The 22,563-nt window shown below is 51.0% G+C and overlaps 2 protein-coding genes across 3 annotated transcripts in view; both read right to left on the reverse strand.

Annotated features, from left to right (window-relative positions):
- The window catches only part of SYN1 (synapsin I), a 43,976-nt gene extending 34,014 nt beyond the window's left edge, over nucleotides 1-9,962 (reverse strand). For both annotated transcript variants that reach the window (XM_029240770.1, XM_029240769.1), the window contains exon 1: nucleotides 9,458-9,962. In XM_029240770.1, the coding sequence (XP_029096603.1) occupies nucleotides 9,458-9,834 (377 nt within the window). In that variant the 5' untranslated portion in view covers nucleotides 9,835-9,962. The remainder of the gene's footprint in view (nucleotides 1-9,457) is intronic.
- A 4,087-nt stretch (nucleotides 9,963-14,049) lies between these two features.
- CFP (complement factor properdin) lies at nucleotides 14,050-19,544 on the reverse strand. Its single transcript, XM_029239966.1, has 9 exons — nucleotides 19,336-19,544; nucleotides 19,102-19,252; nucleotides 17,744-17,919; nucleotides 17,101-17,271; nucleotides 16,772-16,963; nucleotides 16,408-16,581; nucleotides 15,965-16,156; nucleotides 15,694-15,805; nucleotides 14,050-14,279 (listed from the first exon to the last, which is right to left on the reverse strand). The coding sequence occupies exons 1-9, from the start codon at nucleotides 19,409-19,411 to the stop codon at nucleotides 14,129-14,131; spliced, it is 1,395 nt and encodes a 464-aa protein (XP_029095799.1). The 5' UTR covers nucleotides 19,412-19,544; the 3' UTR covers nucleotides 14,050-14,128.
- Between the last annotated feature and the right edge of the window lie 3,019 nt (nucleotides 19,545-22,563).

Genomic DNA, 22,563 nt, shown 5'->3' on the forward strand with positions numbered 1-22,563 from the left:
ATATATGTAGTGGATACTGTGGTATATATATATGATATATATCACTTTTTTAAAAAACTTTTTAAACTTTTTTGACCATAAATGTAGTGGATACTGTGGTGTTCTGCTCAGATCTCCTCTTCAGGGCCAATGCACCCTGAATATCAGCTGTTGAAAGATCACAACTGTGTCCCCTTGGGAATTGTCTTCTGTCACAGGGAACTTCCTTGGCCAAGGTTATACTTACCTACTGGCAGCCCATGGCTGATATCTGGTCTATGAGTGAGTACAAAGGCCAGCCTCTTTGCCTCAATATAGGCTGACTCTGAAGGACCATCCTAGCTCTAGAGCTCCCCCTTAGGATCAGCTGAGGCCTTGGATGCAACCGCATTGGGGACCCACTTCTCCCTCTGCTCAACCTTGCCCTCCTTACAGGTGCTGATTCCAAAGGCACTCCCCGATAAGCCTGTGCGTGCAATTCTCTGTCTCAAAATCTGTTTTCAGAGACCCCAACCTAAAACAGTGGGCCAGAGAAGTCAAACTACAAAGAAGACTCTACTGCCTTTCTGGAGCCAGGCCACCCAGCAGCCAGCAGGCAATAACGAAGCATCATTTGTGGGGGTGGAGCACAATAGTCCCTGATGTGCTGTAGCAACACAAAGCGCCCTGTGACATGTCTGCGCTGTGGTGCAAGCAGGATGCCACTTGAACCGTATGATCTGGCAAACCCTATGATACTGGAGATGTCTGTAGTGAGAAAAGATGCAGTGTGGAGTTGATTCTCCTGAGTGGGAGAATTATAGTGCAGGCCTATGGGGTTTTGAAGCAGAAGTAACTTTAACTGATGGTGGACTGTAATGAGATACTAGTGGAAGGGAATGCACTAGCTGGTGAAATATTCCTGGTACTAGAGAGGTGTGAGGGAAATGGTAACCAGACTTGGGTGACTATTCGCTAAACACCCTTGATTAGCTGAAGAAAGATATGACATGCTCAGTGTGAATAATCACCAATTCAAAGCAAAATGTAAAAGGCAGAAGACCTCCTTGGCTGTACTTAAGGAAACCCCAATCTTCTGCAACCAGAGGGCAGACAGAGGAGAAGATCAGACTTAGGACTTAACTGTAAGTGTAGTCGAACTTCAGAGAATGTTGAATTCTCAGGCCCAGTACATCTCCTATGCCATGCTCAGGGCCCTAAAAGGACAGGAGTGGAGCCCTGAGATTGTGATGGGGATATCTGGGAAGATGCGTGTAACACCTTGAACTTACAGATTCACCTGAACCCACTGGGTCTGCTGGAGTAGCCCATTCTTTGTTAGAATACAGAAACTTCCCTTTGCTTGAAAATAATGCAGAGGCCTCGAACGAAGCATGTGTCTTATAAAACAATTCTTACCCCTTTCAGAATCAACTTCCCTTCCCCTCTCGGCAACCAGATCAATAACCAGGGTCAAATCCTAGCACAACCTGACTGGAGAGGTCCTAAGCTTGCAAAGGAAGGAAAGGAATGATACACAGAAACTGAAGAATCTGGCTAACATGTATCAGCAGGAGCTGGGAAAGCATGCCTGAGACTGGATGCTGAGGACAATGGACCAAGGGAGTTAAGCATGAACTTGGAGCACTCTCCCAGGACACAGAACTTAAAACCACGGCAACGACTCCAGGAAATGTTGCTGATACAATTTTGGATGACTCGTGGTAGCTTGGAAAAAACAGTGGCCCACACCAAGTGAAGCAGAAATACCAGACTTCCATGGCAGATTGTGGAGGAAAGGATCAAAGGGCTCAGAGGAGCAGATGTGTTAGAGTAGATACACTACTTAAGTCCGGAAAACCAACCAGCTGACTCTATTCTATGGGAGGGCCCAGAGGATATACCCGACTTACAAAGTGAGGAATATGTTGGTGAGAGTGGCACCAGCCATGTTGAGAAGCACAGTGGACATAAGGTTATAAATGAAGTCCTGGCCCAGGTCCTGCCCACAGTGGGTACGTTGGGTCCACAGGTCCACCTAGTGGTCACTTCCCCAGCTCACAAATACATAATTGGAATGGACATATCTGTAGTTTTCAGAACCCCTACACGAGTTCCTTGGCCTGCCGGGGCAGAGATATGGTAGTGGGGAAGTTCAAATGGATGCCTCAGAAATTATACCCACCTCCCCTGATCAAAACTGTAAATCAAAGACAATATTGTATCTATCCTAGGGGTGATGGTGGAAATTAGTGCTCCTCTGAAAGAGCTAAAGGATGCAGGGGTGTTAGTCCCATCATATCTCCACTGAATTAACCAGTTTGGGCCCTGAGGAGGCTGGATGGATCCTAAAGAATGTAGACTACTGCGAGCTCAACCAAGTAGTAGCCTTGATTGAAGCTGCTGTACTGGTCATGCTGTCATTGCTGGAGCAAATTAAAGGATCTCAGGTACAGCAGGTGGGCACTGATTTAGTGAATGACTGCTTTCCTATCCTGATCAGAAGAGAGGATCAGAGACATTTCACACTCATATGGGACTGACCACAATATATATTGATGGTCTTGCCATAGGGCTATGTTATCTTTCTCACCCTATGTCATCATATAGTCCAAGAGGACATGGACCATCTCTACATCCCAGAGAATATCACACTGGACTACTATATCGATTACATCATATTGATTGGCCAAGATGAGCAAGAGATGGTTAGCACATTGCCTTGATAAGACACATGCACTTCAGAGGGTGGGAGATAAACCCTGAAAAGACTCAGGGTCCTGCCACATTAGTGCGATTTTTAGGGATTCAGTGGGCCAAGTTATGCCAGGACAGCCCCTCCAAATAATCGTGCAAAGCATTGCATCTTGCACCTTCCACCATGAAGAAGGCCTCTTCAGGTCCAGAGGAGAGGTCTCTTTAGGTTCTGGAGGCAGCGTATTCCACACCTGGAAATGCTGTTCCGATCCATATTTCAGGTGACACGTAAGGCTGCCAGCCCTGAGCAGGTCCAGGCTGTGGTGTGAGCAGTCTTGCCACTCAGGGCATATGATCTGGCAGATCCTACAATACTGGATAGTGGGGAAAATGCAGTGTGGAGCTTATGGGATGCCTGAGTGGGAGGCCCCTGGTGTTCTGGAGCAAGGCCATGCCATCTGCAGCAGAGAATTACACAGCTTTTGAGAAACAAATCCTGGTGCAGTACTGGGCCCTGAGAGAGACAGAATGCTTGACCGTGGGGTGCCAAGGACCCACGTATCCTGGTGCCTATTATGAGCTGGGTCCTGCCAGGCCCACCAAGTAATGAAGTCAGGTGGGCCCAGGAGCCAGGATCGACCCCAGCAGGACCATGCAAGCTGCATGAGCAAGTAACCCGGATGCCCGTGTCATCCACACTGTTGTGTTAGTGCCTCCCTCAGCTCACTAAGGCAACACCTTACAACCAGCAGATGAAGGAAGAAAAAGCCTAAGCTTGGTTCACAAATGGGTTGGCTTGGTACGTGGGTGGAAGCCAAAAATGGACAGTGACGATGCTATAGCCCCACTCAGAGTGGTCTTGAAAAACAGTGGCAAAGCTCCCAATGGGCAGAGCTTTGGCCTGTGCACCTGGTCATCTATTTTGTGGGGAAAGGGAAGTGACCCAAGATTCGGATACATATTCACTGATGGGCAGTGGTAAATGGCTTGGCTGATTAGACAGAGGCCTTGAATGAACAATATTGGAAGATCAGGAAAAGGAGGTCTGGGACACCGAAAAGTGGGTGGATGTATGGGAGTGGAGATGAAACAGAGTGAGGATTGAAGATCTTTGTATTGTGTGTTAACACCCACCAGATAGCATCCACCCTGGAAGTGGCACTAAGCAGCCAGGTAGACAGAATGACTCAGCCAAATGATGTCAGCCAGCTTCTAGAATCAGCCAGTGCTGGCAGATGGGCACACGTATGAAGTGGCAAGGGTAACAGAGACAGAGGCAGCATGTGAGGCCTATGGCATTATTGCTGAATGTCCAACCTGCCAGCACCAGAGACCAATATTGAGTCCCTGACACAGCACCATCCCTCAAGAAGACCAACCGGCCACTCCATGGCGAACTGACTACACTGGGCTCCTTCCACTCGGGAAAGAGTAATGACTGATTTTGACTGGAATATTCTATATATGGGTTTGCCCTTCCTGACTACAGGACCTTAGCCAGCATCCCTGTCCAAGGGCTTACATAATATTTCATCCACCAGTATGGGATCCCGCATAACATTGCATCAAACTGAAGGACACACTTTACAGCAAAGGAGGTGCAAAAGTAAGCCCACGACCATGGAATCAACTGATGACATTATATACCGCACCACCCAGAAGCTGCTGGCCTGATAGAGTGAAAGAACAACCTGGTGTAGCCACAGCTAAGACCTAAGCTTGCAGGTGATACAGTGCAGGAATGGGATACCATCCTCCAAAACACAGTGTACATGCTAAATCTGTTGTTTGTGCTGTGCTCTTTAGAGGTAGAATACACCGGTCTGGGGACTTGGAGGTGAAAGTAGGAGTGGCCCAGCTTACCATCAATTCCAGTGATCCACTTTTGGAATGTGTGCTTCCTGTTCCCTCAGGGTTCTGCAAGGTTAGAGGTCCTGGTTTTCCAAGGGGGAACACTGCTACCAGGGGACACAGCAAGAATCCCATTACCTTCTAAGCTTTGACTGCTACCTGGACACTTCAGGCTTCTCATGCCAACGGAATGGAACACGAGTCACTGTCTTGGCAGGGGCACGTGACCCTAATCATCAGGAGGAGATAGGGCTGCTGTTACACAGTGGGGGCAGGGAGGAATACGTTTGGCCCCCAGGTGATCTGCTTGGGCATCTGCCGGTACTCCTTGCTTAACATTGATGGCAAATGGACGAGTACAGCAGCCACAGCCTGAGGGGATGGGGACCAAGAGCTCAGGGATCCCTCAAGGATGAGGGAATGGATCACTCACCAGATAAGCCACTGAGACCAAGGCGGGGTGCTAGCCGAGGGTGAGGGGAATCTAGAATGTGAGGTAGAGGAAGGAATGCATCATTTACTTATGCCACATTTATCAACTATGGCAGTGGAGGCTGTAGTTTGTCCAACTAACTGTGCTCTTTCAAGTGTCCCGCAGAAAACAAGATCAATTAGAATCCTGGAAACGCTGTTCCCAGATGGGTGAACTTACTTCTAAAAAGCAAGTGAATCTGAGCAGTCCAGGGGGTAGGCTGTGCGCTCCACCCAGATCTTCACACTCCTCCTTCTTGTCACATCTGTCCCCCAGCTTCTGGGAATACCTGCTGCTGAAGGCTCACAGTGCTGTCCGTCCCTGGGAACTGCCCTCTGCAGCAGGGACTCACCTTCAGCAAGATTATGCCTCCTCCCAGAGGGCAGCCTGCAGCCAATGACTGACTGATGCAGGACTACAAAAGCCTGGCCACCCCATCTCAACTGGGACAACTCTGAAGGGTCATCCCAGCTCCAGAGCTCCCCAGATGATCGGCTGGGACAACTGTTGTGAAGCATCACAGCTCAGCCTTTCCTTCTGCCAAATCCTGCTTCCCCCACTCCTCCCCTGCAACAGGTGTTATTCCCAAGAGCTCTCTCCGATCAATCTGCACACAAATATCAGAGGCTCAGGGTCTGCTTCCAGGAAAGTCTAAGAAAAGAAGCCACAAGAAGAAATATATAACCCACCATATACATATTTACACAATAACCCATCCTATATATGTAATATATATTATATAAGACATATAATGTACAGAAAATTTAATATAGGATGTCTTATATAACATATTGCATATTATATATTATGTGTTACATTACCTAGAATGTGTATAAATATACATATATTAGAATGAAAGTTTCAGTAAATAATTACCTTTAGTATTTGCAATGGAGTCTGATATTTCCTATTCTATTCCATTTCATGAAGAAAAACATACACATATATATGTATTATATACTATAAACTCATTATATAACAAAGGTATTAGAGAATATACATAATATATATGGTATACATTATTGATTACATTTCTTATTGGAGTAACAGTTTCAGTTTCACTAAATAATAATTGCACTTACTATGTGCAATATACTCTGTTACTGTTTTCATGTATCGATATTATTATTTATCATAGTTCTACTTTCATTTCATGAAGAAAATGAAATGCTGGTCACAAGCCAAGAGGTGACCCACAGCCGAAAAAAACACTGGACTAAATTATCTGTAAAAAGAGGTGACAAGTCTCAACTGAGTCTGCAACTTTAAACCACACAGGACTCAAGACCCAGGAAGGAATGAGAGTGGTGAGGTTTGGTGGGAAGGGCATCAGACTGTACTTAGGTGTACAATCCATTACAGAGTTTGCACAACTCCTCCTTTATTCCAGGCTGAAATCCCTAAGCTTGCGTGGTTCTGAATGTCTGCAAGTTGGTGATGCAGAGGTCTCTGTTCCTCAAACTGAACCTGGTGTAACAGGCTCTCTCCCTTTGCCCATCCCACCCCACCTATAGCAGACACTAAATAAATGGTTGCTAGGTTGACTGGAAGAAAAGACTGGAGTGGCTGCTGGGATAAAGGAGGGCTTTTGGGATACAGAAGTGGAAGGGAAGAATTGTTCACAGAATTCAGCAGATGCTCAATAAATGCTCGCTAGACAAGTTAGAAGAAAAAAGTGGAAAACACTGGAGTTGTGATTACGGAAAGGGGAAGGGTCTTGTCAGTAGTCAGTAGATAATTAATAAATGCTTGATGGAACGAAGGAAAAGGCAGCAAAGGACCTGCCTGGAGGGTCGAAGTGAAGAAGGAAAGTCTAAAGGAGGGTGGTTACCAATATACAGCAGGGGCTTCATTAAGGTTTGTTGACTTCAATAGAGCAAATTTAGCCAGGAAGATGGCATCTGTGTGAGTGGGTGTTAGTGAAGGAATTACAACACGTGTTCAATAAATGCTTTATGGATTGAGGGAGAAGAGAGTGGAGGAGTCTGCTGCAGGGAGGGGAATGTCGTTGTTTGAACGGGACACAGTAAAAGAGTGATAAAAGCTTTTTGGATTAATTGGGGGAAAAGGGCAGTTGGGAAGATGGCTACTATGTGGGGGAGGGAACGTAGCCAGAAAATAGTAGGTACACATCATGAGCTTTCGGTTGTGTCGTGTGAAAGGCAGGATGGAGATTGTCGAAGGGGGAGTTAGGGCTACAGGAGGGGGAGAAGAGGCACTGAATATGGGGTTCTCAGTAGTATACAGTAAGTGTTCATTAAAAGATTGTTGGGGCTGAGTGGAGGAGAAAGTATGGAGAATACAGCTGGTGGTTGGGATTAGAAGGAAAGGGAACTGAGGAGGGTTCATCCTAGTATATAGTAGTGCTTAGTAAATGCCTCCCATACTCTTAAACATGGAAAGTATGCAATAAATATCTGTAGAATGAATAAATAGAGAGAGCTCTAAATAGAGCCAAAGGCTTCTGGGTAGGGGCTCCTGGGGAGAGGGGTGACTAACCAGTAAAGAGGTGGTACTCAATAAATTCAGGCTGAAAGAGACCCCTGGAGAGAGAGCTCTTGAGACAAGGAAGGAACTTCCAAGCTTGGCAAGAGGAAGTTGTGAATGGCTCTTATATAGTAGGTGCTCAGTAAGTGTTTACTGGCTTAAATAGAAAAAAAGGCCCTTTGGGGTATAGACTTAAGATTGGGAGAGGGAATCCTAGCGATACTGAAGGGAGTGGGAAAAGGGTAACCCTTCTAAATTTGGTTCTAGATTTATTGAAGGAAAGGACCCTGGGGAGAGGCTTTATGATTGGCACAGGTTATCCTAGGAGTAAAGAAGGGGAATCTACTTCCTACGCACGACAGGTACTGCATACGTGCTCACTGGACCCACTGGAAGAAAGGCACTTTGGGGAGGAGGTGTGACTATAGAACACACAGAAGGCACTCCATCAATGCTCACAGGAGCTATTAGAAGAAAAGGCCTTTGGGGGAAGGTGATTTAGAATCGAGCACCTGGCAGACAATGACTAAATGCTCACTGGATCCATTAAAAGAAAAGGTCTTTGGGGAAGGGGGGTGGCTAGAGATGGGCATATCATCATTGGATCCATTGGAGGAAAAGTCTTTGGGGGAAGGGGAATGGGGATACAGTAACTTGATTTATGTAAGCTTGATTCTCCATTCTTGGGAGGAAAGGCTTTTACGGAGAAGGCACAGAATCAGGCACACAGTGGGTGTGCCACAAATGCTCCAGGAGTGATTTTTTAAAAAGGTCTTTGGAAAGAAAGATTGAAACGGTGCACACAGTAAGTGCAGATATATGATCACTATTAATTGGAGGCAAAGGCCTTTATGGAGAAGGTCTAAGGTTGGGTCATGCAGATGGTGCTCAATATATACAGACTGAAGCCACTGGAGGAAAAGGCATTGGGAAAAGGGTCTGGGGTGAGGTAAACAGCAGGCACTCAATAATTGCTTGCTGAATACAATGAAGGAAAGAGCCTTTAGAGAAGGCTCACACCTTTAGATCAGGCAGTTGATAAATGCTAAGTGGGTCCACCAAAGGAAAGGTCTTTGAAGAAGTAGCTTGAGAACAGGGGATAAGGGAGGCACTCAAATGAATGCTTTCTAGATCCGTTGTAGGAAAAGGATTTGGAGCAGAGAGCCTGAAGATGAGCCCCACACAGAAGGTTCAAAAATGCTCATAGAACTCATTTGAGGAAAATATGTTTGAGGAAGGGGCTTGGGGTGGGGCATACACCAGGCACTTAATACACGCTTCCTAGATCCTTTGGAGACATAGGCTCTTAGAGAGGGGGACTGAGTTGGGGCACACAGAAGGCATTCAATAAAGGCTCACAGGATCCATTAAAGGCAACGCTTTGGGCGAGAATCTGGGATGGGATACACAGCAGGCACTCAATCAGTGTTTAGTGAATAGTTTAAAAGGTTTTTGAGGTAAGGGCTGGGTTGCAGGCACATAGCGCACTCTGGATACATGCTCACAAGATCAGAGAAGGCCTTAGGGCAAGGACCGAGGGGGACAAGACACATATCAAGCTCTCAACGAATGTTCACAAAATTCACGTAAGCCAAAGGCCTTGAGGAAGGGCTCCCACTGAGGCACACTCCAGGTACTTGATAAATGCTCACAAGATCCATTAGAGGACAAGACCTTTGGGCACGGGTTGGGGGCGCAGGGCACAGCAGGCTCTTGATTGCTCACAGGATATACTGAAGTCAAGGCTTTTGGGAAGGAGGCACACAGCAGGCGCCCGATAACTGCTCCCTGTATGGATCTAGAAGGTCTGGGTTGGGGGAGGGGGGAGGCAAGGGCGGGGCACACATGAAGCGCTTCGCATAATAATTTAAAGGAAAAGGGTTTGGGCGAGGGGGCCAGGCACAGGGCACACAAGCGGCGCTCGATAATTGCTCATGATGGAATGATCTGGGGACCCAGGACCGCGGGGGGACGTCCGCAGCAGTGGCTTACCAGTCAGTGTGGGGCTCGTCGATTACCAGGAGCACCCTGGCGGCAGCGCCCCCACGGCCTGCGCCCCCAGAGCCGCCGCCCACTTGCTCGCTGAAGGTGGCGGCCGCGGCCGCCGTGGTCTGCTTGACCGCATTGGACAGCGACGAGAAGAAGCCACCGCCCCCAGAGGACCCGGGGCTAGGGGCAGCCGGAGAGGCCACGGGGGCTGCCGATGAGGCCCTCTCAGCAGTGGCGGTCGCAGGACCGGGCGTGGCTCCCGGGCTGGGGGCAGCGGGCGGCGGCGGGGGCGGCTGCGGGCGCTGCAGGTCTGTCATGTACCCATTTGGCAGATTGGCCATGAAGTTGCTGTCCGACAGGCGGCGCCGCAGGTAGTTCATGGCTGCGACGCGGGGCAGGGGGTCCTAGGAGCAGTCTGGTCAGGACCGCGGGGGCGGACCGCGCGGGGCCCAGGAGCACAGCTGTGCTCTCAGGCACGACGCGACTCTTCCGCTGCCCGCTGCAGACTGAGGCAGCGCTGAGTCGCCGCCGCCGCCGCAGCGCGGATGGTCGCGCCCGTGACCCCCTCTTTCGCGCCCCGCGTGGTGCAGTCCGGCTGGGCCGGTGGCGGCGCGGACGCGACCAAGGCGACTGGGAAGGGGAGTTTGCGGAGGAGCGGCGAGTGACGTCAGCGCGCCTTCAGGGCTGGGGTGGCGGTGGCGCGCGCCGGCAGGCGGGGGCGAAGGCACTGTCCGTGGTGCTGAAGGCGTCATTGCGCAAGCGCCACGCCGCATCCTGTCTCCCCTCCCCCGCCTCCGGTTGGGGATGCGCAATTTGGGGAGTGGGGGCGGGGTGGGTGTTTGTCCGGAGGGTCCGGGTGGGTGCGTCAGGCAAGCCCCCACCCCGCCTCGTCCTGGTCTGCACACGCACTCGCACTCACACACAGGACCCTCCGCAGATACTCGGTTTCCAGTGTTGATATTCACCACAGGAGGCATTTGGCGGGGTGGGAACACCCGGAGACTCAAAAGTAGAGAAATAACCCCCTCACGGCGAGGGTTGGGGGTCACATGCAGTACTCCGCGAGATCAGTTTCCCACGTCCACATAGGCTCAGCTAGGCAGAGAGATGCATGCGGGGGTGGTGTAGACAGCATCAGACAGGGGGACGTGGACACTTGTGGGGAGTACATACCCTTGCGCTGGGCGGGGGGCTGGAGGCATACAGGGAATGCCACATATGTGGAGAAACACAGACACACACAAAAGTAAGGAAACATACGGAGGCATGTGCAGAGAGAGAACACACCGATCTAGGTATCTATACAGACACACATAAGCCCAGGGTAACAGTCATGGACATGCATGCATACATGCATGCAAATACGCCTAAACACGCACACAGGCACCACTCGGACACACGGAGACCCAGGGAAACTCACATGAGCATGCACACGGAGACAAAACACACCCACAGACAATCATGGACAAACCTAGATCTCCACACAGACACATTTCCTGAAGCTCTAGCCTTGATGTGTGTTCACCTCCCCACCTCACCCCCCTACACACACACTTGGCCTATAGGTCCCCATCCGTTTGCCCTGGACACAGTCAAGAACCACGATAATAACCATCTGGCATTGTCAGTGCCCAAGGCCATCTTCCTCTGCACCAGAGAACTTTCCACAGACAGAGGCAGACCCATCCTAGGGTATGCAAACTGTAGGTGCCAAATAGTGTTTGCCACGTGAGCAAATGATCCTTGTAGGTTGGGCAGAGGTGGGCTGTGGAAGCTCCTGTAAGATCCTGGCTACAACGAAAACACAAATCCATTTAAAAATAATCGTTTGTTGACCGATTGTACCCAGCCCTCACTACAATACTATGCGGCGGGTAATATGATTTCCATTTTACAGATGGAATCCACGAACTCCAATTCATTCCCAAAGGGTCATGCTCACTTTGTGATCCATACATTTGTTTTTTTCTTTTAAGAATGTGCCAGAAAGAGGTGTCAGTGTGGCTGGAACAAAGTGAGTGAGGGAGATTGTGGCAGGAGATGGGGTCAGAGAGGTTAGCAGGGACCAGATGGAGCAGGGCCTTGTGGGCCATGGTGAGCGATAATGGTGGACCAAGTGAGGTGGAAGAAGATATGGCAAGAAGTAGGCATATTTAGAGCCCCTTGTGCCATCAGGATTTTCAAGTGAATCATCCACTTATTCATTTATACATTCTTCATTCATTAAAGCTTTGGCCTGTTTAAACAAGGTCATGGTGTGAGGTCTGGAGTCAGAGAGCCTGGGTTCAAACTGGGCCTCCACTATACTCTTAATAAAGTAACTTACCAGCCTCTGAAACTTGGCTTCCTCATCTGTAAAAATGATCACCCGACCCAACTCTAAGAGGGTGGGGGTGGGGGAGTGCTGTGACCTCTGCCAGGAATGTCCTTTCCTTCTCTCTCTCAAGGATCATCTTTTGCCTAGGCCTCCAGGAAGTCCCCTCTTCCCTTAGGCTCTCACAGTCCACCATCTCTGTTCCCTCCTCCATCGCAGCCAGCTTCAGTCCACCTGCAGGCCTCTGCTTTGGCCGTTCCTTCCCCCTCTCATGGATACCCTCTCTGGCATCCCATATCCCAGTGTTCCCCAAATGGGGAACTCTCCAGAAATTGGGTATCTCCCAACATTCTGAAGTATGTGCTCCCCAGTTTTTGCTCAGTAACACAAGCAAACAAGCTCTGCTGGGCCCGTGGTGCCCTCTCTGGGGGATGGGAGCAGCTGCAGGTCTACAGATCTTTCTGGCTCCTCTGGGAGTGAGAAGTTGGGCTCCTTAGGAATCTGTCTCCAGTCTGCCTCTTCCCAGTAGCCCCATTGCCAGGTTCCTAGTACTCATGTCCCCCAGTGTCATTCCCTTTCTCCAGGTGGCTCATTTTCCAGAAATTAATTTTTTTGTACACTGTTTCGCAGAAGAACGAAGATTCCCCTGACCCCCACCCAAGGAGTGTCTCAACTCCCTGAGGCAGAGGTAAGGCTCCTCTGTACTGGCTTCATCTTCTCCAACAGGAAGACACATACAGAAGGGGCTCCAAGAATGTGTTTCTTTGTTGTGCATTGGTAAGCAATGACTCTGAAACACACACACTTGACATATGTTCGTAATCAGTATTGTACCCATGTTTATAACTCACACATACATATTCATGCCACTTTAATGAGCATGCACACACACCCACACTCCTATAACTTACACATTGTTATGTGCACACGGTTGTAACTTCACACGCACTCCACATACACTTAATTCCTGCACAAACCCATAGGTCTGCATATCACACATTCACAGAGATATGTGCCTCATAACACACACATAGAGCCAAATTTCCACTTTCTTATAAACACATATTTTTCTCATACCCTGGCAGTAGCACCGGAACCCCTCACTTAGGCTCATTCCTTCCAAGATAACCGAATATCCATCGATTTCATCTTCACCCCAATCCATCAGTTGACCCATTTTACACGAGGGAAAATCGACCCAGAGAAGTGAGCGCCCTGACAGACTCCGGGTGTCACAGATTTCCCATCCGAAGCCTCCCACACAGAGGTGCCCCTCCACTCATAGGAGAAAGTCCTAAACTCTGCTCCTGACATGGTGTTTCAAAAACGTCCAGCCCACTACCTATCTGTGCCTGTTTCCTCCTTGGTAAAATGAGGATAATAATATTGACCTCATATGTTCATTGTGGATTAAATGAATTCATGCTATGGAAAGTCTTAAAACACTACCAGGCACACAGCCTGGGTTTGTTCCCTTCACTGTGGAGACACATACGGCTCTGACTCTTCTTCCCCATCCCCCATGATGTCCAGCGCTATTGTTAGTATACAGTAGGCGTTGGTAAGTGTTGAATAAAATGTTCGAATGAAAGGATCACCCATTCTAGTCTGTTCCCTTGCTTAGATGTCCTCCCCTTCTACCAGCCCTACTCCACCCGATGCCCAGACTTAGCTCTAGTATACAGTAGATGCTAATAAGTGTTGAATGAATGAACAAATGCTAAAGGAATGTGTCTGAGTGTCTTGGGGGGCTCCCCCTGGCAGATGCTGACTCTAGCTTCTCTTTGCCCCTGTCCCAGCTCAAAGCACCTCGTAGGCACTTCCTCGGTCCGCCCCCCGCCTCGCGGGAGCTATTTGTCGCCGCTAATTGCAGCGTTGGAGCTGGGCTGTTGGGAGTGGGTGGGTGCAGGTGTTCGCTCAGTTGGGCGCCAACCCCTGCCAGGCCTCATTGCCAAATGACGCGGAATCCGCCAGCGGAGGGAGCTTTAGGAGCGGGGAGATGGAAAACAAGCACTCCGACCAATCAGAAAGTGCCTGCCAGGGAGGGTAGCCAATCAGGAAGCCCGTAATTCGTAAATCGGGACTCTGCAGAGGGACGTGCTGGGTGACCCGGGGCACTGCGGGGAAGAGGGGCAGATATCAGGGCTACAGCAGGAACGGACACTCGCCTTCACTCCTGTCACACCGTGGCCACGGTGGAAAATACTGTTTTCCACCACAGGCCACTGCGACTTTGCCTGTGCTGCGCTCTTTGGCCTAGAAGATGCCATGGCCCCACTCCTGGGGAAGAGACTGGTTTATTGAAGTCTGAGAGGTCAGGGGGTCAGAGTGGAAGAGAGAGATGTTAGAGCTTCTCATCCTCAGGGTTCTTCGCAGGGAGACACGTGTAGACATGGCCGTTTCTCCTCCACCACCACCTTCTGCCCTTGCAGCACATCGCACAATGCCGACGGTTTCCCCCAGAAGGTCACATTCTTCTCACCCTGACCTTCGACCATGGTAACGGTGGGCCTGGTGCGTTAGGGGCGGGGGATGAAGGCGAGAAGCTCAGGGAAGGCAAGAATGCATTCAACAAACTCTTATTGAGTGCCTACTGTGTGCCCAACACTATTTATTTTTAAGCTGTGAGATATTGGGCAATTTCTTTATCTCCCCTGTACCCCAGTTTTCTTCATCTGAAAAATGGGAATACTAGTAATACCCACCTCACTGGGCTGAGTAAGGATAAATGAGTTGATTCAGGTAAAGTGCTCAGAGTCATGTCGGGTACACAATAAGTGCTCAATAAATGCTGGTAATTATTTGTTGATATGAGCTACCTTCTCTCACCTCTAAAACCTTTTATTTATTTCCCCATTGCCCACTGGAAAAAACCCAAATGCCTTGCCCTGGCATTCAAGCCTTGCTGTTAGGCACAAATCCCTGCCCCCAAGTCAATCTCTAGTTCTCTCTTCCACTTTATTCAAAGCCGCATGTCCAAAATGGTCTTTGCCTGGGTTATCTGTCCCACTAGGCAAGCTCTCCACTCACTCCCATTCCGATTCTCTCAATCAGTCCTTTCTCCATTCATTCCCTCCCTCTGTCAAGCCCTTCATGCCTCCATTCAACACCCCTAACTCATCTTCTGGACCCACTCTACACCCCAAACCCAGAGACCAGATGGCAGGCTTTCCACGAGTTGGGAAGAGGCCACTTAATCTAGTAGTTTGATGCATGTGGAAATAAGGAAGGGATAAGTGAGTGTTTTAACCCTCTCCAACACCTGGGCCACCCTGGCCACCTGGAAACACTTCGGGTGGCTGATCACCTGTGTCCAGGACTCTGCTCACACAGTTTTGATGGTGGGAAAGCCTTCCCCAACCCCCTCCTGCCAGGGGAGGCCCAATCAGCTTCCTGGACCCAGACTGAGGTGGCAGTCCCTTTTCCACACACCAACCATTTCTCAGATGCCTTCTGTCAGGGCCCAGCAGACCTGGATCCCGTGGGGGAATCCATGGGATCTGGGTTCTGTGTGTCTGCAACTGTTGTTACCCAGAAGGCCTTAGAGTGCTTTGGGGCACGGGTGACCGAGGGAATGAGAAAGTGAATGGAGGCATGAGTGACTGAACGAGCAAGTCAAAGCTTGGGTAATTGAGGGGGCAGAGCACATGGGCACAGGAAGGACGGAGTGAATGGGAGAATGGCTGAGTGACTGAATGAGTCACTGAAGGGCACGGAGGCTACTGATTCTCCCCTCAACATCCTCTTTCTCAGCTTCTTCTTTAGTTTTTCCCCTCTTCCTACAGCTGGGAGATGGCACTCGGCCAGACAGGCACCTATGGACCCAGTGGTGGAAGCCCTGGTTGGGGGTGGCCAACTCTCCCACCCTGACTGCCACCATATCAATATCAAGACCCCTTCCAAGGCACACTGCCCCCTCACTCACAAGAATTTGGGGAGCGTGGCCTTGCAGAGGCGCTGGCGGGTGCGGTTGGGGTTGGGTCCACACGGAGGCATGCACAGCCCCCAGGTACTCCACTCCGACCAGGAGCCTTTCCCTGCCAGGAGGGGAGGGGTTCCCGAGTCAGAATTAGAGGTCTTGGTGGGGTGATGAGAGAGAGGCTGCAGGGACATGCGGTCTGCGGCACAGAGTCAGAAAGCCCCTGTCCCTGCACGGGCTGCCGCACGCTCACAGCATGGTCTCTGGGGGCACTCACAGGGGCAGCGCTGGATGTTGTAGCAGTGCCGGATATCCTGTTGTTCCCCCCTACATCGCTGTCCGTCAAACTTGCGGCCCTTGCAGAGCCTGGAGCGGGTCTGCTGGCCTGGGATCTCCTGGCAGCTGATGTGTTTTATGCTCCGGCGGATGCAGGTGCTCCACTCCCCCCAGAGCTCCCACTCTCCGTTCACTGCAGAGACAGGGGCAGCTGGGCTTGCACCAAAGAAAGGAGCCAGCAAGGGTGTTCAGAGGAAGGAATGGGGGCTGGGAGACGGGGTGGGAATGATCAGATGTGGGAAAGGGGGATCAGAATTGGAACCAAGGCATCGGAGCCAGGAATGGAGGAATTAGAGACAGGAACAAGGCATTAACAGTGGGAACTGGGCAGCAGAGATGGGTGGGGGGCTTAGGCATAGAAATGGTGCATCTTGGGGTACTGACCAGGGCAGTGCATGGCCGTGTTGCAGATGTGGGTCCGGGTGGCATCACCGACACAGAAGGGGCCCCCGTGCTGGGGCACAGGGCGATCACATGTCCGTTGTTCCCGGGTCTGACCCAGGCCGCAGGTCACAGGGCAGGGGCTCACAGCACCCCATGGCCCCCAGCCACCAGCCACTGTTGGGGGAGACAGGAGTGAGGAGAAAGGCCACCTCAATCTCCCCCCTCAGCCCCTAGACCCTTGAGACGGACTGCCCCCAAACGAAGAGCTCCATGGTCACATGGTCTCAGATCGCTGTCCCTTGAAATGGCAGAGCATCTGTGCCTAAATCAAGAGCAGAGTGTCAGAGGCCTCATCCCCGAGTACCTGGGCAGGGTGGCAGGCCGGTGCAGGCCCGCTGCTCAGAGGATGACCCTGGGCAGGGATTCCCAGGAGGCTGCGTGGAGGGCTCAGGTGCAGAGCATGTGCGGCTTCGTCTCTCCTCAGATGCCTTGGGTCCATTGTGGCAGGTGCCTGAGCAGGGGCCCCAGGGGCCCCAAGCAGCCCAGGCCCCGTGTGCTGTGATGGGGTGGGGGTGGGGAGATGCCAAGTGTGGTCATGCATGCTGAAGTCCTCCCACCCTGGAAGTTCCCTGCTGTAACCCCCAGACCCACCCTGGGTGCCCACATCATTGTCCTGTGGTTGCCCTCACTCACTGGGGCAGACCTGTTTGGTGTCACAGGCCTCTGACTCCTGTGCCTCTCCTGGGCAGTGGCCCCCACACTTGGGGGTGGGGCGATCACATGCTCGACGACGAATCCGGGTCCCTTTAGAGCAGGTGACAGAGCAAGATGCCCAGGGCCCCCAGTTGGACCAACCGCCCATCTCTGTGGGAGAGAAAAGAGGGGGACAAGATGGAGGTGGTGGTGTCATTCTGGGGTCCAGGCTTCCTCATGTATCCCACATCAGCTAATCCTGTGCCCATTGTTTCTGCCACACCTGGCCCACCATCATTGCTCATCTGGACTATTGCAGTAGCCTTCACAGTGGTCCCTTTGCTTCACTACTCACCACATACAGTCTGTCGTCCTGACAGTGAGAGGGATCTGTCACAACTCAAGTCAGATCATGTTTTTCCACCATCACTACATCACTCAGAGTAAAAGCCAACATCCTCACTGTGGCCCACAGGGATAAGTCCCCCTCTGACCTCACCTGCCACCACTCTCCTTCAGCCACGCCAGCCTCCTCCTCGACCTCACAAACATGAAGCACACTCCCACCCTCAGGGCTTCTGCCCTGATAGTTCCCAGTGCCGGGTAACTGACAGCGCTCGCCTGCCTTGCTGCTCCTTCTCACCAGGACAGCACGGCTTGTCCTCACACGCCTGCAGCTGCCACTGGAGGGTCCCAGGCTCCACCTTCTCGGGGCATTGCCCGCCCCAGCCTATGCAGCGCCGGTGCCGCAGCTGGGAGCCCTCCGTGCAGGTCACTGAGCAGGGGGCCCACTCGGACCACGGTGACCATTGTGGGAGCCTGCAGAGAGAAGCACATGTCCCATCCTGGCACGCTCTGACAAGGATGGTGTATGGGACCACAGAGTGTGGGTAGGCACAGACAGGGGTGCGGGATAAATGTATGTGGAATGGAGTGATGAGAGTATCTACCTCTTCGTGATGCTGGGGAGCAGGTGGGCACACAGCAAATACTTAAATATCATTTACCTTCATGATCAGGAACCTGGAGTTACCCCTTGAAGTCCCCCAAGGACAGTGCCAGGCACGCAGTAAACAAGTACAAGGACTAGGGGCCCAGAACTGCTGTCAGAAGCCTACCAGGCCACAGCCATGCATGGTAGCAGGCAAACAGGAAGTGCATAATAAATAGGAGCCATCATCCCAATGAGCTCAGAGACCCCATCAGAAGTACCCCAGATCCAAGCCCCTGCACAGCATAATGCTAGACAGATGGGACCTGTTGACAACTAGGAGCCCAGAGCTGCCTTCAAAAATCCCCAAGCTCCCCATCCCCATGGTGTACCTGGGATATATATAGTAAAGAGTTAGAAAATATGTCTGACATACAGAGAGGGCTCAGTACACGTAAGCTGGCATCACGATTAGGAGACTAGAGTTACCCTCAGAAATCTTCTGGCTACCCCCAACCTCTGCAATGCATCTGGTATGCTGGAAGTGCTCAATGAATATGAAGTGTCGTTATAATTAGGGACCTGCAGCTGCCCTCAGAATTGCCCAAACTCTCCCCCTCCAGCAATGTGTCTGTATACAGTAAATGCTCCGTATGAGCTGTCATCACCATCTGGGGACTTGAGCTACCTTCAGAAATACCTGAGCTGCACCCCACCCACAATGCTTCTGGTATGCAGGAAGCGCTCAATACATGTAAGCCATGGCAGTTCTCAACTCGGGATGATTTTTACCTGTCTGGAGACATTTTAGTTGTTGCAAGTTGCTACTGGCATCTAGTGGGAGGCCAGGGATGCTACAAAACATCCTGCAACGCACAGGTCAGCCCTCACAACAAAGAATTTTCTGGCCCCAAATGTCAACAGAGCCGAGGCTGAGAGACCCGGAGCCATGGTCACGATCAGGGCCTTGGAGCCACGCTTGAGAATCTCAGAGAAGGCCAGAGCCCAAGTTCTGGGTCGCCCTGCAGACAGTCCTTTCTGCCCCCCTCAAACCCCAGGCTCCCCCTAACCTGCACGCCATACAGAGCTTGCTGCCGGGCTCCTGGAAGGCGTAGTCAGCATTGAGACAGCAGTCTTCCGTGCTGACACCTCCCCCAAGGAGGCCCTTGCACTTGCCCGTGGATTCTTCATACTGGGTGAAGCAGAGTACAGGGTCTGAGCCTGTAACGGGTTGGGGGAGCACGGTCAGGAGTGTGGGGGGGCCCAGGCACCCCTGGGGGCCAGCCGGGCCCCCACCCACTCACCTGTGGCTGGCAGGGTGAGCAACAGCAGCGGCAGCGGTAGCAGCAGTAACCGATGGGCCTGCGCTCGGGTGGGCATGTTGGGCACTGTACTCCTGCAGCCCCGCCAGAAAGGAGGCCCGGCTTTATGTGGGCTTATCTGTTCCTAGAGTCAGCGGGAAAGAGGAACCAGGGGCAGGAGGAACTAGGAGGGTGAAGGGCAGCGGTGGTGATGGGGGATGGTGGGGAGGGGAGGGTATCGTGCAGGTCTCTTCAGCTCCGACCTCTCCCTTGCCACCTGTCCCTGAGCTTCCTCCTCTCCTCTCCCCTCCCTACTTCCTGCCTCACGCTTGGTCTGTTTTGTTTGTCACTGTGTCCCCAGCACCCCAGGCCCCGCCCAGCAGCCCAGTGGCACTCAATCAATGCTCTTGGGACAAATTCTTACTGAGGGGGAAGTGGAGCCTGGAAGTTGGAAGCAAGATTGAACTCCCTCGCTGTGTGACCTTGAGCAAGTCACTTGAACCTCTGAGCCTCAGTTTCTCCACCTGTAAAATGCACGCCCTCTACCACAATGACAGGGCCAACCTCACGGGGGTGTTGAGCAAGGGTGAAGTGAGCGTGGCATGCTCAGCGTGTCCCTCCTCATGCGGTGGAGTGGGCATCGAGGTAACTACTTCATCCTCCATCCTGACTTCACCACCACCCTCCTCTTTCCTAAAAGTGAGGTTCTTTGTGGTCAGCAATGTGGAGGGGAGGTCAGCACAAGGGAAGTGAGAAGGGGAAGTGGCAAGAGTATGGGGTGGAGAATTCAGAAGGACTGAACTGGGTATATCCACTGCCCCAGGGGCCAGCTGGGGACACCCTCAGGGCCCGAGGAAGGGGATGGTTGGCTTCGCCATGTTCCATCAAGTATCTTGGGTAGGTAATACCTGCCACCCCGCCCCACCCCATACACAGGGCGTGTTAGGGCATGTTGCGAAGACTGGGAGTTTAGATTTTTAAAAGTCCTTAGCCCAGTGCCTGGCATACAGCAGGTGCTGTTTGTTAAATACACTGATGCAACATCTACTGAGCAACTATTGGGTGCCAGTTGTTTTGGGCGTTGGCTGGAACAGACAACAAGACAGCCCAAAATCCTGGCCCTCAAGGGATTTATGCTCTAAAAGAGGCAGACAATAAATGTCACCTCCCTCACAGAAGCTTTCCTCAGCTTTTTGTAGGGCACCTCTCATTCTCTATCCCAGTGGCTCTCAAACCTATATGTGTATCAGAATCATGTGGAAGGTTTGTTGAATCCAGATTGCCAGGCCCCACCCCAGTTTCTGATTCTGTAGGTCCGGGTTGGGGCTCAAGAATGTGAATTTCTAACGATGTCCCAGGTGACACTGACCCTGCTGGTCGGGGACCACACTTTAAGATCCATCATTCTAGCTCCTGACCCTTTACTTTTCTTTGTGGATCTCATGTAGAAAAATTATTCTTCATAATCCTTCTCTTAATAATTAATTCCAATGCAGCCCATTTTCCATGCTCCACAGAGCCTTTTTTGTTTTTAAGTAAGTCCTAATGAGTGAAATTCCAGAGCCTGCTTTAAAAACAGGAATCTTGGGCTTCCCTGGTGGCACAGTGGTTGAGAGTCCGCCTGCCGATGCGGGGGACACGGGTTCGTGCCCTGGTCTGGGAGGATCCCACGTGCCGCAGAGCGGCTGGGCCCATGAGCCATGGCCGCTCAGCCTGCGCGTCCAGAGCCTGTGCTCCGCAACGGGAGAGGCCACAACAGTGAGAAACCCGCGTACCGCAAATAAAATAAAATAAAATAAAATAAAATAAAAACAGGAATCTTTTTAATCAACAAAAAGGAGTCTAAGAATTAGGAAGGCAATGTCTCATTTCCCCTGCATCCAAGGAGGAACACCATTCTGCAAATTAAAACAAGGTTGAAGGATTTGATTTGGTCAGGTGTTAAAACAGAACTTTCTCAAGAATACTGGTCTTGCTTCATGGGTGATAAGGTGTGTTGACATTCGTATCCATTACAGATGTACTGTTTCCTGATAACATAAGCCTGTCTTTGAAAGTGTGCTTTGAACAAAGGGGTCTTGTTATGCTTCTAGGACTTCAGACATCAGTGGTTATCCTATGAAAACAAACTCCGCAAGAAACCTGTAATTCTGGTTGGCTGCTTTATCTAATCACCTGTTGCCCTGGTAATAATGTTATAATCGATAATTCCTTTGTTCCTAAACTGTATACCTACTCACTGGATTCCCTTGGGAAGAGGACTGTCACCACTTTCATCTTCTCCTACACGTTTGGGCAATAAAATGACTGCAGAGTTCTTATTTAAACAAAGACTGAGTCTTATGTAATCATTGCAACACCACCTAATATGATGTATTTGTTTGTCTGTTGTCCTCACTAAAATGCCAGCTCCACAAAGGCAGGGATTTGTGTTTGGTTTTGTTAACTGCTGTGTCTGGAGGTCCTGGATGGGCACCAGCAAACAGTAGGTGCTCAATAAACCTCTGCTGAATGAGTAAATAAATGCAATAAACAGAGCTTTAGAGATTCTGATAAGCGTGGAGATGAATAATCTGGATTGGAGGTAAAAATGCGAGCATCACGGCAGGGAGAAGTAGTGTCTCAAGTGCCGGGACTGGACCAGACCACCTGGAGAGGGCTTGGCTCGTGAGAAGAGGGAAGGGAAGCCCAGGCAAAGCCCCGGCAAACTCCAGCATTTCACGTTTTGGAGAACTGGGAGAAGCCAGCCCAGAGGCCTGAGGAGGAAGAGGACAGATGGAAGAGGGCTTTCCCCTAGGCCTGGCACATTCCATCCATGGGCTCTCACACACGAATTCAGCCTCAGTCATTTTCTCTTTTTCTTTTTTTTACATATTTACACACACACTTCTGAATTTACAGTCTCTCTCTACTATAGTCTCTTACAAACAAGCTTACATACATACTCAAATGCACAGCCTCTCCCAGCCACTCAGGGAGTCGTTTACTGTCATTGGCCCCCAGTCTTACTATGGTCTCCTTCGGCCAAGACCACAGTTACCCTTACGGGTCAGTTTTGCACATCCACACAGAGTCACGCCTTTTTTTTTTTTTTTTTTGCGGTATGCAGGCCTCTCACTGCTGTGGCCTCTCCCGTTGCGGAGCACAGGCTCCAGACGCGCAGGCTCAGCGGCCATGGCTCACGGGCCCAGCCGCTCCGCGGCATGTGGGATCTTCCTGGACCGGGGCACG

The sequence above is a fragment of the Monodon monoceros genome, unplaced genomic scaffold, assembly GCF_005190385.1.
Source record: "Monodon monoceros isolate NGI ecotype Baffin Bay Population unplaced genomic scaffold, NGI_Narwhal_1 Super_Scaffold_22, whole genome shotgun sequence".
Classification (NCBI taxonomy): Eukaryota; Metazoa; Chordata; class Mammalia; order Artiodactyla; family Monodontidae; genus Monodon; species Monodon monoceros.